We start from the raw sequence: 16,878 nt of genomic DNA, 5'->3' as shown, positions 1-16,878 counted from the left end.
AGTGTAACTTAAAATATTGTATGAGTCCAGAAAATATCCCAGTACTTTGATATTGTAAAATGCATTAATGCAAAAGACCAGCAGGGGCAATCAATCTACTGCTATGGTGAAAAAGGAAGTGCTAGAAATTAAAGTAATAATAAGTGTGTGGTGTTTTGTGTGTCGATGAGAATACAACAATTGTTCAAAGCCTTTTTCTTTTCGGTATGGCATAGGTCCTTTGAGCGTTTTGTTGCTCAACCGAGAGAGCATTTACCGATGTACTAGAACATGTTTGAATATCCATTTTCTGTGCTTTTTCTGTCTTTTAGTAGATCTACGTTGTTGCACCTGCCTTGGCTCTTGTAGTATAACGCTGTCTTTGTTACAGGCCGTAGCACAGTGTCCAGTGTGTACATTGAATGACCACTTTGGGAGTTTGTGTGAAAACCAAGCAGCTGTTTTTAGCACGAGGCAAATCTTTTAATGTGATTCTAGCTACTGCTAGAAAATTAATCGCAATGGAATTAAAAAAACATGCAATTTGACAGGTCGCAATTAGCAAAGGCTGCAAACATTCATGCGTCATATAATACCCTCTGTCACAATAAAATACCCGTCTCATGAACTTACAATGGAACGAAAATACCTGGAAATCCTGTAGTTGAGACATTTACACACATTCTGAAATGCATTTTATTCGTGTTTCAGCACTAGCGACAATAACAGTGAACCAAACCTTCATTCTGAAAGATACATTTTACCAAAATTCAACTCAAGCCTAATTTGAGTCTTTTGTCGTAAATCTGAGTTGTTTTGGTTCTTTCCATATGGGTCACACATATAATTGAGGAGCTAAGATGTCCCCTGCATGAGAGAGAGTCTGAGCGCCAGGTTAAATCAGTACTGTACAAACACAGAGGAATGTGGAAGGTTACAGCTCTTAACCTCCACTGGGGGGAGGATGACGCAGGTGACTTACCTCAAATGTGCAAACTGTCTGCTAATAACTTACGGTAGTGCACAGAGGCTTGAATCACATTGTACAAAACACCTTTCACCCAAAGTAAATGGCAGCTTAGAGCACTATCCTATTTTTAAGCCATAATTCATAGTCTAACACTGACACAAATGGGGTAAATGTAGCACTAGAAGAAAATACAATGGAATGTTTTGACTACCTCAGGACTATTGCCTGAGCTCCATTACCAGCAGAGCACTCAACTACACTACATGCACCTGAAAAGCTGTGTGTCCTCCCCCATTACGCTCCCACCTTTAAGAGCATTTTGAACAGGAGTTTTGTCCCTTACATGTTCTCTCTCTGCTGCTGCCCTCGGGGATCCATTAAATACAGAAGCACTGCACTAAAAATGGCATCACAGACTCTATGAAATCAGTGGTAATAGGAAAAGGCAGTGCATCAGGGTCATATTGACATTAATTTGTGCACACTATTATGCATTGTTACTAGTCGTGGGACTCGATTAAATTTTTTTGCAGGGTCTGTAATTAATTGATTCACATTTTATGCATATATATATAAAAAAAAGAAATCAACTTATATAGTAGCTTATATGACAAAAAAGATATATTTCAAAACTGAAAACGAAATGATTTCAGCAACACTACAACAAATATAACACGAACCATCATTCATTTAGTGGTTAGGGTCAAGTCTTGGTCATCTCTGCCTTCACTGTCTGCATCATAGTGACACATAATCCAGTCATCTCACTAGAGGGCGTTTCCTATTTCATTCCCAGCAAATGTTCAACCATCCATCGTTTCCACTTCTCCCCACATTGAGCTGATTCACTGTCTGCATGCATGTGTTTGACTGCGCTACAGCTTTAGCACACTCTTGTCTCTGTACTGAAATATGCGGTCTCCACGAGCACGAGTGGGTGTGCACCATGTGAGTGTGGTCCTGAGTACACAAGGACACATGTATTTCTAATCGTTTTTCCATCGTGGCCGACCAGACGATGATGTCAGAGAGCCCAGGAGAAAAGGAGAATGGGGGAAGGGGGTAAAGACACAGAGTGTGAGGGGCCATTTTAGTTGAGACCCCTAATTAACAACCAACTGCTTTAATAGGAAAACCACAAATAGGTTCCATGGGTAAATGCAGGAAAAGATCGGAGTTAACAATGAGCTCACGCATACCTACATGCATTTTTACATCATTTTGTGGAATAATTATCGCGTCAACATTGAACAATACACTGGAAACTTCTCTCATTCGATAAAATTATCCATTTTGATATTTTTCATGTATCTGTATTTTAATACTAGATGTACTTTTCAATCCAATTTTTATTTTTTTGTATAATAATAACAATGCATCGTTTTTATATAGTGCTTTTCTGGACACTCAAAGACGCTTTACATTGCACTATTCATTCACTCCATACTCGGTGGTGGTAAGCTACTATTGTAGCCACAGCTGCCCTGGGGTAGACTGACGGAAGCGAGGCAATCAGTCTGCGCCATCGACCTCCGACCACCTCCGACCACCACCTCCCACTCACTCACTACATTCGCTAGGCTTCCTGGTGTTCTCAAACGGTCTCTCATCCAATCCTGCCAGGCCCTTCCCTGCTTAGCTTCCAAGACCTGACGGGATTGGGCAGAGCAAAGGCGGTATGGCCACGTCTTTGTATAAAATTATTTTATGGCAGGCCACGCCAGCCAGCCTTTCTCTATGTTCAAAAGCAGGTGCTTCTGGGACTCGCAGCCACTGATAGTATTTTATTGATCCAATCACAGATGCAAATGTGTAAAGCTTCACTAAAACTGCAGAAGACTCTCGTGGCTATATCTTTCAGAACAAACTTTCTCTCACTTATAATTAAGATTATGGCGTTAAGTCTAAGGCTTTAAGTTTAAGGCTTTAAGTTTAAGGCTTTAAGTTTAAGGCTTTAAGTTTAAGGCTTTAAGTTTACGCCGTACGGCTCCCAGCTCTTTTACTGTCACATATGTTCCATATGGACAATATCTAATAGAGCTGGGACGATCCACTTTGGTTACGATATAATGCATATCACGACGCTTAGGAGCTGATATGGTACATCTTGCGATACAGTGAGTATTTTGAAAGTTTGGAACAAGAAAACAGAGTGATATGTCCAAACTAGTAAACCAAATGCCACTTAGCATTTGAAATATTTTCCTCTATGTATGTTCCAAATAGAAGCAGTTTAAATCGTTTTAATGTAGTCTGCCACTTGGAGTATCAACATGGATGCTCTACTTGGACGGATAAAGAGCAGACTTAAAGAGAGACTTGCAGAACACAATGGCTTTCCACAATATCCCAAGGCCATGCATCCATTTATCTTCTGTATCCTGTTGTAGATTTCCTATTTGTAAGATTTGTCCTTTGTCCTTATTCATTTGGGAACCTCTGCTTTCTCGGACGGACACACTCACATCGATACCCAAGGTTATGATTGAAACTGTTTTAAATCTGTCAAAGGGTGGTGACAGACTCAAGCATCTAGAGCAAGAGACATTTTGGATTGTGATATTAACACTTTGTGCCAGGCTTAAATGTCTATATAGACTTTTGACCCTTTTGGGGAGTATTTGCACAGTATTTTGAGTTTTCCAAATAGATGCTGCCCATTTACTTAATTATCACTTGGTGTTTAAGCGTTTGCACTCTTTCCCAGAGATAACACTAATTTCCCAGACTGGTAGAAAGCTCTAAAAAGTATATTTTGCATAATACCATCCCTTAAAAAAGCTAACTTTAGTCCATAAAAAAGGTGCCACAGGCTTGCCGTACCAGACGCAAAATACCCATCAGGGGATGACACCAGAGGGTTTCACTGGTGAGTATCCAGGGAACTCAAATATTCCTCCACAAGTTGTACATATGGGTCAGGCTCAGATGGGACTGCGGGTGGTGTTACATGCTGACATTTGATCTCAAGGAACAGCACGATTCAAAGTCTAGAGTGGGATAATCTGAGAAACAGCAGTGACCACAGAGACTAATAGACTTGGACACCAATCAGTTCTGACAGATGATGTACTGTCGAAACATTGATGAGAGCGACTCCTAAAGTGAAGGGACGGAGAGAGGAGAGACATGGCAGGTATAGATACACATACAGAAGAAGATGAAGATAAACAAACAGATTGGGCAAAGGGATTGGATTTATCACTATACCTAGATAGGACTCTTTAAAAGGCAGAAATTCAGGCAGAGGATAGAGGAACAGAGGGAGACGGGAGATGATAACAGACACTGGACGGAATTGGAAAAACAATGTTGTAACAGGAATTTACTCGACAAGCCAATCTAAGTGTATGTAGATGTCTGCAAGGGGTACCTCAGTTTTACCCAAATCTAAAAGCTTCTTGACTGGAGCTTACAGCGCAACCTAACAGCCCCTATGGACAGGTGTTGAAAATTAGTGCTATAACACTTTAAACAATGCATCTGGTTCGTCCAATGTAATTGCTATGTTCATATTAAATAAATAAATAAATACATGAAAATGAGCCTGTAGCTAAGAATAACAAAACTGATCTAAACTTTTTGTTCACTTTAAAACCGTAGACTGTTCAGGTTTCAACCGGATCAAAGCCTGGTCAAAGTACAGGGATAAACGACAGTGGGAGGAAATAGTGAGTACACCGTTTGGACTTTTTAAAGTTTTCAAATAAAATCGATTAAAATCGTAATCATCCAAACTGAGTAAAAAAAAAATCGAGATTTTATTTTTAGGCCATTTATCGCCCAGCCCTAGTTAGAGGTTAAAGGAGTAGGCCAGCGTTTTTACATACTGAGATATGTTCTTTCCTTAGCTTAGACCTGTCTTCAGTCACATTAACACAGCACAGACGGAAGACAGAAGCTACCAAGCTCTTCCACGGTTTCCCTATTTAAATATGGTTACGTGAAGTGTTATTCTACAAAGTATAATTACACAAAATTAAACAATGTGGATTTTCTAAGCGGATAAAAGGGGGAACTATATTGTAAGGCGTAATAATACCAGGAGTAGTTCGAAATTTGTGCAGTAATATCTTCACTTTACTGTGCGGACGCTGAGTCCGTCAGTCAGTTTCAATTATCATAACCTTGAGGGTATAGAACTATCGGGGACCAAAACTGCCAAAATAATATATAAATATATTATTGAAATATCACTGCAAACGCAGAACTAAAAATATTATACTTTTACTCAACATGCTGTTTTTGGGTTAACATTAACAAATAATAATTTTTGCTGCCTAAATTCTGAAGTAAAAATATATATAATCGTTATTAAACGTCTCTTTTTTCTTCAAATAAAAAATAAGGCCTTTAATTATTTTCTGTCTGCATTTATTTATTCTAAATACACATTCACAGGAGAGCGTCACCCTGTCCGGTTAATGTTAACATGTTACGCCCATTGAAAATATGTATAATATATAAAATGTAATTGTTTGGGTGGTATAAGTTCAGGCAGACACTGTTTACTCATTCTTGTTATTTTAATAAAGACCAGGCCACATTTTATGACCAATTTAGGTAGAAATGTAAGAAACTCCAAATGGTGTACTTATGTTTACCTCCCACTGTAGGTTTAGTCATGGTTTAAACTTTTTAGGTAAGTAAGCGTTAGTGTTAGGGTAAGCCAGACCCTAAAAATAACCCTTTACAGCGACTGAGTTTGGTTAGAGGTTAAGGTTAGGGCTTGATTTGTCATTACAACAACTGTACAGCAAAATTTGTCCTCTGCATTTGACCCATCCTTTTGGGAGTAACATGCCCAGGCGTAGCTTGCAATTAGGCAAGGCAGGCAGCTGCCTACGGCCCCCAAGACAGCAGGGGCCCCCAAAGGGCCAACAGATTTGACAGAAACAGCCACAAGAATAAAGTCACTGTAGCAGCATTGAACAGGTGCAACGACAATTGGCCTTCGCAGATTCCCTGAAAGGGCCCCATGAGCCAAACTCAGCCCTCCCCCACCTGCTTCTCAGAGGAGAAGGCGAGCGAGACCATGCAAACCCACGTGTTGGAGTAAACACACAGCTAAGCATCTCCTCCAACTAATAGTTACTGTAGTTGTATGTCTCTGCAGTCTGAAGTGCCTTCTTTTGCTACCTTCATTGTTTGCGATGCAAATATCAACAAGCTAGCATTCGTCACCGCCCCCCTCAGCTCTCGGCTCTTCCACATGCCGCCCGTAGATTGTTATTGACAGGACTTCCCAAAAGCGACGCTGCTCGCGAACTACACGTGGCCACAAATAAACATATCTGATTAGATGGATCTGTTTGAGTTTGGCAGCAACGGCAAAAGCGAGCGCCCGCCCAGACTGATATCCCTGTGTATGAAATATACAGAGGAGTGTCATTCTGGAGGCCAGGCTCCGATTATCTCTTTGAACCATCACCACTGTGCAATAGTTCAAAGAGACAATCGGAGCCTGGCATCCAGAAGTTGGCGGCAGAAGAAAACTCAAATGAAACCGTCAGATTTGTTTATTTGCGGTCACGTGTTGTTCACAAGCACTGTAACTCACAGGGGGAAGTCCCCTCAATCACTTTCCCCAACCCAGTGTGTCCCATAGCATACCTGTAGCGGCCCTAGTATGGAGCTGGTGGTGTACATGTAGAAAAGACGCAGGTAGCTGAGAACGTTGGCAAAGGCGAACAGCCCCTCGGCCACTAGGATGGGGTGGAAGGCATCCCAGTTCTTTCTCTCCGTGTCCGCCACGTCCTTGAACTGCAGCACGAATGAAAAAATAAGCAGCAAAAATAGCTCATTGTGGAGAAGGTGAAGATGTTTGACATAAAACAAGAGGGGAGTACAGAAGAAAAGGGTGGCAAAATATGAATTAAAAGTGCACTGGGTCCAATAAGATTTCAGACCCCCTAAATGACCTTGTTCTATTATGGCAGTTAGATACTAAATCTTCCTAATGGAGTGACCAAGTGTGCGTACCTTGCTGTGGGCCACAATCTTGAGGGCGAAGGTTGCAAGGTAAAGGGAATTCATGACAAAGCTCAACTGGTTTCTCGATTCTTCCAAAAAATCTTCCAGCCCTTCGTACCACAGGCGTTTCACATCCGACCACACCATCCCTAAAGTGGAGGAAGAAAAAAATAAAAAAAAATAAAAAGAGTTTAGCGTTGACATCTGGGCAGCATTGGAAAAGACAGTTTGCTATCATCCTAGGCAAATGGGATCCAGATTTAGCCGCGAGTTGTGTTATTAAACAAAGAGGCAAAAAAAAACAGGGAAACAGGAATGCGCACATAAAACAAAGAAGCAGGGTATTATTGAGGATAATATATGTCATGTGTGGGATAACAGTGAGATGTCTGGGAGGATTTGGAGTGGTAGTAAAAGGATTGTCAAGTGTTCGGAAATAGTAAAAATAGAGTCATGAGGTGGTTTGTGTGGTAAAAGGGAACAACAAGTCTAACTCAAAAACAACAAATGGTGTTAGTTGACCTTTTCTTTGGCTGTCGTAGACAGGCAAAGCACAAAAAGTTCATAAAACATTTGTGTTCTTTTATTGCTAGATATACAATATCTATAATAATATAATAAAAATAATAATAATATATAATATATATAACAATATATAATAATAATATATAATAATATAGATATAAAAAAAATGAGTAAACTGAACTGATTTATAAAGTCTTCATTGATTGTTTAGCAGTACAACACATTCTTAAATGTCTTTTCCGTCTGTTGCTCTACTGCAGACTTAATTAAAAGCAACATAGGTTGAAATAAATACTTGGGAAACAAATTATAAGCTTTAAGATGTGACTTAAACTGTCAAAAGCATACTATATCCTTATGTGGTCACTGACCTTTCGCAAAAGCTAAGCAAATGTAAGATAGATTCGTCAAGAAGTGGAGTATGCCATGTGGTGCATATTAGTGACTCTTTTGCAATCACAATGCGATATTGTCCAGATTGGGGCAAAACGGGTGACAATGTGCAGTGGAGGAATATATATAAAATATGAAACACTACATCGATTGAGGTTAAAGGGGCTAGATGCAAGTTGGCCATTTTATACTCACTACTGCCACCTCAGGTCATACGTGTAACTGCACCTGTTATATTAAGCTCGTACATGATGGCAACTTTTTGAGTGCAGGATTTTAGAGGCAGTTGTGGTGAACAGGTCTGGGCTCATTCTACACATTAGGACATTGCTGGAACATGTAGGGGGAGCAAAATACACTTTTTAAACATTTTTAAACTCCGTATAGTCCCTTTAAAGCACTAGTCTGTTGTGAAATCTGAAAGAATCCCTGAAGCTACCACTATGTAACTGTCCCAGTCATGTGGAGTAGAGATGCTCTAGCACCAGGTAAGCTCTCTTCTTCATTTTAGTTCAGCATTGATTAAAATGGCAAGTGTGGGGTCTGCCCACGATAGCCCCAGCTCCTGGCTAGACAGGACAGAGAGGCTGCTTTTGTCTCCCCCACGTGGATGTGGCTCAGCGAGGGAACATATGATCATGATGTAGAGTGTGCCACGGCTGAAATATCAGGCCTCTGCTAAGAGCAACTAAATGCTTCCTGTAGCACTTAAATGTGCCAGAAACTGCTTTATTCGTGGCAGTGTCCAGTGGAGCTGGGTACTGTTACATATTTTTCGATACGATACTTGGTTTTCGATATCGATGCCTGAACGATACGTTATCCGATGCCTATACAGAAAAAAATGCCGTCTAAAACCAGAAAGCAGAACAATTCAGTGTGGAAGATCTGCACATTTACAGTATAAGTTCATCTTCAGTGTCAGGAAATGGAAAATAATGGGACAAATGGGAAATAATTTTAAAAATTACGATAAAAATAAGGAAAAATGAGGGGGGGGCGGAATAGGGAAATATATTTGTGATAAAAAATAGCAAACCCCACAAACAGCGAACACACGGCAAAGACGTACAAAAGGATCCGGCAAAACGATGTGAAACACAGAAATTACAAATGCAGTTAGCAGAAAAAGGCAAAAAACACAGCTGTACCAAGAGAGAGGAAGGTTGCTGCCTGTTTACCCGTTGCCATGTCGGTCCAATTAGGAAAAAAAATGGGAAAATGAGAAAAAATTGGGGCAAAAATAAGGAAACATTGGTAATAAATTGAGTACAGATTTATTTGTGCTGAAAACAACCAGTCACCAAGTCCCTACTTTCGATACTTAGATTTTTTAGATTCAATACCAGTAGTATCGTTGAGCGGTACCCAGCCCTGATGTCCAGCAACAACAACAAGCTGTTCCCCCTTTCTATGATAGTAGGTCAAGAAAATGTGCGGTCGCAACAGTTGCTACGAGGTACAAGACAATGACCGTTTGGGGATGGGGGTTTTTACTTACTTACTCCTACAGATATAATTCAAACTCTGATCAAGGAGATCAAATCAATCCTCGAGGAGCATAAACTCACACAGAGGCACAGACGGTTTGAGCGAGTCTGTTTTCCCATTCATTTGAGGCATGTCACTCTGGGGAACAGCGAGGAAAGAACAGCATGTTGATGAGGGAGTGGGAGGACTAACCCAAGCAAATAAAACACACACTCTTTGGACGTGCGTGGGTGGGATGTTCTTGCCATAGAGGCTGTGATTTATAATCCTGAAACTTAAATAAAACAATGAATTGTGTCTCAATTGCAAGTACACTGTTTATTTTGTTCTTACAAATTGTACAAATTGGGTATATGGCTTTACCCTCATAACCCCTGCCAGAACCGAGCACATTTTCTCCAGTTCGGCATTACCCAAACTCATAAAGATGCCTTATAAAAAAAGCGTCAAAAAAAGCAATGAAAACAAGACTTACACGAGGATGAAAACACAACTAAATTCTTTTTTTAAAAAGCACAGAAAAAGTGACAAAAAATGTAACAAAACAGGGGACAAAAAGGTTACCAAAAAGCAACAACAATGCAACAAAACAGGTGACAAAAAAGTGATGAAAAAGCAACAAAAATACAACAAAGAAGTTACAAAAAAACGTTGTAAAAGCATCAAAAATATGACTAAAAAGTGACAACAACACGGCAACAACGCAAGGAAACAGCTAGATTAAGATTAATTTAGTAGGTCTTAGGTTTCAAATGAGGCGTAAGCTCCAGTCGAGAAGCTTTAAGATAAATCCAAACTGGATATTTTTGAATCAGATTTCTATGCCATCAATAAAAACATAATAAATCTAAAAGAATACGTTTCATATTTTTGCAAAGACATAACATCTTCTTACATCTTTGATAATATGGGTCTAAAATACGGTGACGCTGGTGTTATTCAGTGAGTGATATTGGAGGAAGCTGAAGTGTGAGCTCACATCTGTGCAGAGGAGGCAGAGCCATTACAGCCATTGAATGCCCACTCTAATGGTTTCTTGGCTGCGGAGAACAGCAGGAGGCTCTCTCCCCAGAGTGCATCCAATCTCTGTACTACATCTATGAACATCTATGAACATGTTCTCTGTAAGCATGGTAGAGGTCGACCAATATTGGCTTTTCTAAGGCCGATGCTGATATTTTGGGGAATTTTTATTGGCAAATGCAGATATGCTCAGCCGATATTTTAGGCCGATTTTTTAAAATGTCTGGTCTATAATCCTGTAAAAACACTCCAGCAGTAGCCATTTATGTTTTATTACTTTAGGTGATTCAATCATAGTTTCTGTCCCAGCTTTGATTAGTTTCCGTTAGCATGAGCATGCTGCTGTTAGCATTAGTTTAGTTAAGTCTTTATTGAATGGACAGCGCACAGAGACATTAAGATAAAAGACAGATATGTTCTGCACCAGATTATAGCTAAATAGCTAGTTTCCATCTGCAGTCCCTGTTGACATAGATAATATACAGGTAAAATACAGGTAAAAACAAAACAAAAATATATACAATAGCGTGCTGCTGTGAGCATTAGCATCATGTTGCTCACCGCAGCATTTTGAGGCACTCAAAAATACAATTGCAGAGGTTAACACTAACTAAAATTCTCCAGGTTCTAGGGCTATGCTTCAAAATGACATGCAGCATGCGCATATGTGAAACTAACTTAAGTCAAACTTATAGCTAACCAATTTTCATTGCTATGTTTCTGTTACCCTGAGGACTTTTAGGTTGTGGGATGACTTGTTTTAAAGCCCTGACTTAGCTTTCCAATGCACAAATCAGCAAGTCTCTATCATTTTCGGTCCAGTAGATATTGTTTTATCGGTGCTAGATTGGACGATAGCCGATATTGTAAAATCCCCAATATCGGCCATCAACCTCTAGTTCTTCAATTTTGTTTCCTAGCTTTAAAGGGACTAGATGCAAGTTGTCATTTTTAAACTCATTACTACCACCTCACGTCTTACGTGTAACTGCAGTTTCTACAATAAGCTCGTACATGACGGCACTTCGGACCCGAATTAACAACTTTTTGAGTGACAGTGTAGGCTTTATGCGGCAGATGTGGTAAATATACTGTAGGTCTGGGCTCATTCTACACATTAGGACATTGCTGGAACATCTAGGGGGAGGAAAATACATATTTTTAACATTTTTAAACTCTGTCTAGTTCCTTTAATAAGAATGAATAATTAATTATAAAGTTAATGAAAATAGGTTCCCCTTTGCCTCTTGGCAAATTATCTCACACATAAAGAACTTGTTTCACCTTTTTTGTGAGTCCTTTGCTGAAAGCAGAGAGAACTGACCTATGATCCAGAGTATGAGCAGGTAGTCGATCATCTCCAGCGCGGGGCCCATCGTGTTCTTCTTGCCCTCGTTGTAGACCAGCGAGTAGAGGTTGAGCAGTAACAGGAAGGTCAGGTAGGAGGCGCTGTGGATGATGAACTTGACGAAGGGCGTGTGTATGATCTGGCCCACACGGGAGCGCGGCACGAGGAGGTAGCACACGGAGAGCAGCGGCCAGAGCACAATGATACTCAGCACGGTGGCCATCTTCAAACACGTATGCTTACGGCGGTAGCTGGCCGTTTCCCCAAACCACACCGTGTTGAGGAACTGCTGGCAATTGGACTGGGCCACGAACTGTAGAGAGATAATGAAACATCCACAGTGAAATAATATATTTTATACAGTTTCTAATGGTTACTGATTTGCATTGTCTTTAATAATTTTGTTGGAAAAGGTGATCCATCATTTGCCCAAGATAATTTGCTTTCCATGAAAAGGAAATCTACAATCTTTCACTTGATATATGAGTTATAATTCTTACACAGAGACAGCCCGGCTGTACGTTTGACCTTGGCTTTTTAACTTTCAGATAAGTTGGTATTTGACAGCTGTTGCCTCAGGGACCTACTGTAATTCCTGTCATGTACATCATTTACTAAAGTATGCGGAGAGAGCACAAGAGCAGATGTGTAGACCAACTGTTAGCAAGAGAATATTATTAGCTATTTTTTGCCAATGTGTCAGTCAAGTAATAAACCAAAGGCATCTAATATGCAAAGGTGTGAAGGAGAATGGTACTTTCATTTGTAAAAGTGAGAGTATAAAAGCAAGTCACAGCAAGAGCAGTGTTTCTCAACCTTTTCTGCCAAAATATAATATTCAAATATAGTGAATATCTAGTCAAGTCTAGTCAAAATGTATTGACTTTGTGTGAAATCTGTACCTGCTTGTTGAACAAAACACATCATCGCTTTTTTCCGTCACTCTTTTGTGGGTCAGAGGTTAAGGAACTTTCAAGCACATTTTTGGACGGAATGAAAGCCATGAATTACATTTGGCTGCACTAGGTTTTTTTTGTTAGTCTCGCCAATAACCCTAGTTCCGACGGGCATGACTGGCAAATGAAGCAACCAGGCAGAAAAAATACAAGGCCAGTTTGGGTAACAACCAAGACTGGCAAATCAGAGCTGAAAAAAGTTCCTTTATGCAGCTCAGGCTTCATGAACTTGCCTCTTTCTGGTTGTACTTGATGGCGAGTTTGAGGCGGCTCAGATTCATGCGCTCCTCCATCAGGCCTCTCTTGTTGACGTGATCTTCAGCTGACGTGTGATTGAGGATGACTTCCAGCTCTCTGGAGTTGCGGGCCTGAGCCAGCAGATCCTTGGCAAACATCTTGCACTGCTTGGCCAGCTCCTCGTAGTCGTTCCTGCAGTCGCCCAAACACATACCATGCGAGACAGACAATGAAGGAAAGTCATTTGTACAGGTGATACACATTGTGCCAGTCAGGTAGAAAGAGAAGTATCAATTACCTGAACTCCACCTCCACCAAGCTCAGCTCCTTCAGATCAGTACTGAGTTCGAACGCCCTCAGTATGGGGTCTTCCTCCGTCAGCATGATGAGCGAGGGACTGGCCAGGCAGCGGTAAATGTCCAGACGAAACCTACATAAATACATGCACCAGATGGCATTATGATGTAAGGATATATAGTGCACTGTTTATGCGATGCTAGAGCAGGAAACAGTGATTTGCAGCTGCAGAGTCCAAGCCTTGTCATTTTACCAGCGCCTGTGATGGCCTCGCTGTTGTCTGCCGGAAAGACTGAGTCACTTCTCTCACAGAGGAGGAAGCTGAACTGAGAAGAGGATAGAAATGCTTTGCAGATTTCTGGAAAGCGATGGTTTGTTTGCGCAAAAGTGCCCCTCATTTTTCGTAGTTGCTATAAAAAATGCACAAAATAAATCAAATAAAAAGCATCAAACAGTGTGGGCTAAGCTATACCAATTCACCAGCATTTACAGGATAGTTTTACCGTAATGTATCTGGATATATGAAATAAGTTATGTATTTCCAATTTTCCAATTTTATAGTTAACTTGTAATAATGAACCAGTCTTAAACAGTTATAATAAATGCATTTGTCTTTGCAATACTAATAGAATAAGAAGTGGAAATTCAACAGTATTGGCAAAGATTGAAAAGCACAACCCTGGCATAATACCATCCCTTAAAAGTACCTATATATATATATTTTTTTTTTTTTGATTGATTTGATTTATTTAAGTGTCATGCACATATTATTAACAATGTACATAATGTCAGCGGTCGGTGACATTTTGAAATAGTAGCATTCAGATTTCCATCAATGTTATGAGTACATTAACAAGTAACTCGTGCCCCTGGAGGCCATTGTCCGTGAGAGTAAATACTACGCTGACAGAAAAGACAAAAAATACTGTTCAAGCGGCGCTAGCCTGCAGTTAGCTTTGCCCGCTAGCCTGTTAGCTTCTTCTTTGTGATTCCATTAGTGTGTATTGGTGGCTCCGATATGGAGGCAGGAAAGCTGAAATTGTGGTTTTCTGGCCAGAGACACCAGCGGGAGATGAAAGACCCCCCAATCATCCCATCAACACTTGTATTACCCCCAGAGAGACTACGGAAAGGATTTATTAAGGTACACTAGTTAGCCTACTTAGCTCTTCTTTAAAGAAATCAACTCACACAAATCTGTAGCATAATAGCGAACATATGCACGCTAAAAGCCTTTACCTTGAGTGGCGCAGACTGTCCTTCTTGTTTTTGGCGTTGCAGAGAGTGCACTCACAGCCCACAGCGTGCGGCCGGGGCAGGGAGATGTCCTGCTTCAGCAACATGGTCAGGATCTCGTAGTTGTTCCTGTGTGCTGCCAGGATGACCGGCGCCACATCCATAGTGGTGGAGTACTCGGGGTTTTGGATACGCTGCATGAGTTTCTAAAAGATAAACAGTAGAAGAATTCTCAGCAAAGCTTGTTCAGACATGATAATAGATTATGAGGCTGACATTGCAAAAACAGTGAATCAGATACAGTGTGCAAACAAAACTATTCATATAAACATTAGGGCAAAGATGGTGTATACTTGAATACTTGTTCACTCTATTCTGTGTCATTTTATGCAAATCTTTCCGAGCAAAACAAACAGCCAGACAGTAATATCAATAGCCAAGTCTCAATATTGTCCAGCACTGACCATCTCCATCTGGCAAAAATTCATCTTCGTCCCTCTAGAGGGAGACACAGTATATGAAGAATTACGTCTATGCCTTGTGTACAACCACTGTGGTCAGATGTAATGCATAGCCTACATATTTAATGCATAGCCTAGTGAAAACAATCTCCAGGAAGTGGTCGGCTCTTATAGATTATTTCCTGCTAAACACAATCAAGTTGCAATGTCAAGACTTTTTTTTTTCCTGATGCAACTGTTTATATTACTAAAAATCATCAAGAGTTGTGTTGGGCATACAGATAGGAGATACAGACTGCAATTGATGGTTTTGACGATCGTCTTGGCCTGTGGTTTAGAAGAATGTCCACAGCTCCAACCACCTCCGAGTCGATGGCAACCAACAAGGCATCTGTAGCCTGGGCAGGAAAGAGTAAATCAGATACGAATACAGCAGGGATATATCAGGATTTTTGACATAGGGCCTCATTTCCTAGTTATCCAGAGTGTTGTAGATTTCTGTAGATTTCTTTTCTTTTCTTTTTTATTCATGCAGTCCTTATATTTGAAGAGTTTAGTGGTACTAGGCTAGTGCATGTCTATGGTAACTAGTAGCCTGCATTAAAAACAGTTCACTTGAGACAAATCACTTATAACACCAGACTGATATACTAAATGTCTGTGTTGACTAATTTATTTTTTTGCCTCGCACCACTAAACTCTTCATATATAAGGACTGCATGAATTAAAAAATATATATAACCAGAAATCAACAACACTCTGGATAACTAGGAAATGAGGCCCATGTCAAAAATCCTGAAATATCCCTTTAACACAAAATAAAGCGTTCTGCTTTCAGTACCTGGCAACCGTGGTCTAGCAGCAGCTGCAGTATGTCCAAGTTCTCATTTTCAATGGTGATAGTGATGGCATCTCTGCCCAACACATCCACGCAGTTAATGTTGAGCTCGCCATGCCGGTTCTCTTCGAGCAGCTTCTTCACCATGTAATAGTCACCTGTTAAAAACATGAAACCACCAGACAATCACAATAGGATATAGATCTTTCCAGTGATGTGCAATAATATCCCCCTAAAAGGACACTGTGGAGTTGCTCAAGCATGTTTAGACTAGCTTTATATGGTCAGAGCTGCCTCTGTCTAATGTCTAAACTTATCAAAGTCATCCCTAGTCTGTACTATCAGCCCACATGCTAGGAAGTCACTTCTGGTCTTTGTCTCACGTTGAGCTCATGGTGTTTACATTAACTTGAACATGTGAGCTTGGGGAAAGGGGAGGATTTAGACGAGACAGTATGTGTATATTAAACACATAATCAAATATACACAGTGGTGAAGGGAGCTGGGACAGGAAGTAATAGGGAAAAAACGTGGTGCGTGAAAGATGTGCGCCTTTGAAATGGCACCAAGTAAGAAGCCCAGTTTACTTTATATCTGTAGAAAATATAATAAATACACTTGCCTTTCTCGCATGCCAGAAGAAAGAGTTTTTCATCCAGAGTCGTCTCCTCCTTCACCTCCCTCACGTCCTTTAAGGCCAGAAATTTATCCGGAGAGGAAGAGTCCGTGCCTTGGTATAAAGCTGACATTACGACGGAGAGCGAGTACGGACAAACACTGATGTGCATCCCACTACCAAACGCCGGCCAACTGACGAGAAATGAGTGGTGACATTTAGGGCGAAACCTGAACAACGTCTTTCGCTTTTGCACGCAGAAGCTAAAAAAAAAAGTCGTCGTCACAAGTGAATCACATCCCTGCCATCCCTGCGCCTTCCCCTGCTCCAAAATGGTTGTCCACTGGCTCTTTGCGCTTCCGTTCGCTTCAAACCACAAACCAAACCGGGTCACTCGAAATAAGAGCTAATAAATAGACGCGGTGTTTGTCATGTTGCCGTTTGTTAGCTGCATCTCTCTGCGTCGGAGGATCTCGATGGGTCTTTTGGTCCTGATGCTGCTGCCTGGTGAAGTCTCTACTGCGCATGCCCCCGC

At 40.7% G+C, this 16,878-nt stretch overlaps 1 protein-coding gene across 3 annotated transcripts in view; it reads right to left on the bottom strand.

Moving 5' to 3' along the window:
* trpc1 (transient receptor potential cation channel, subfamily C, member 1) overlaps positions 1–16,878 on the bottom strand; it is a gene marked incomplete at its 3' end in the record, with an annotated part of 20,035 nt that extends 3,157 nt beyond the window's left edge. Inside the window, exons 1-9 of one of the 3 annotated variants that reach the window (XM_079575753.1) lie at positions 16,344–16,878; positions 15,731–15,885; positions 15,186–15,287; positions 14,432–14,634; positions 13,194–13,325; positions 12,892–13,087; positions 11,679–12,015; positions 6,932–7,071; positions 6,563–6,712 (exon numbers count right to left, since the gene is read on the bottom strand). In XM_079575753.1, the coding sequence (XP_079431879.1) occupies positions 6,563–6,712; positions 6,932–7,071; positions 11,679–12,015; positions 12,892–13,087; positions 13,194–13,325; positions 14,432–14,634; positions 15,186–15,287; positions 15,731–15,885; positions 16,344–16,515 (1,587 nt within the window). In that variant the 5' untranslated portion in view covers positions 16,516–16,878. Of the gene's footprint in view, positions 1–6,562; positions 6,713–6,931; positions 7,072–11,678; positions 12,016–12,891; positions 13,088–13,193; positions 13,326–14,431; positions 14,635–15,168; positions 15,288–15,730; positions 15,914–16,343 lie in introns of those variants that run through there. The other 2 variants (XM_079575751.1, XM_079575752.1) reach the window with 2 other exon arrangements.

This window comes from Gobius niger (genome assembly GCF_951799975.1).
Source record: "Gobius niger genome assembly, chromosome: 18".
In the NCBI taxonomy this organism is placed as follows: Eukaryota; Metazoa; Chordata; class Actinopteri; order Gobiiformes; family Gobiidae; genus Gobius; species Gobius niger.
Note: the sequence above shows the minus strand (reverse complement) of the source record. Positions and strands in the feature narration are given on the sequence as shown.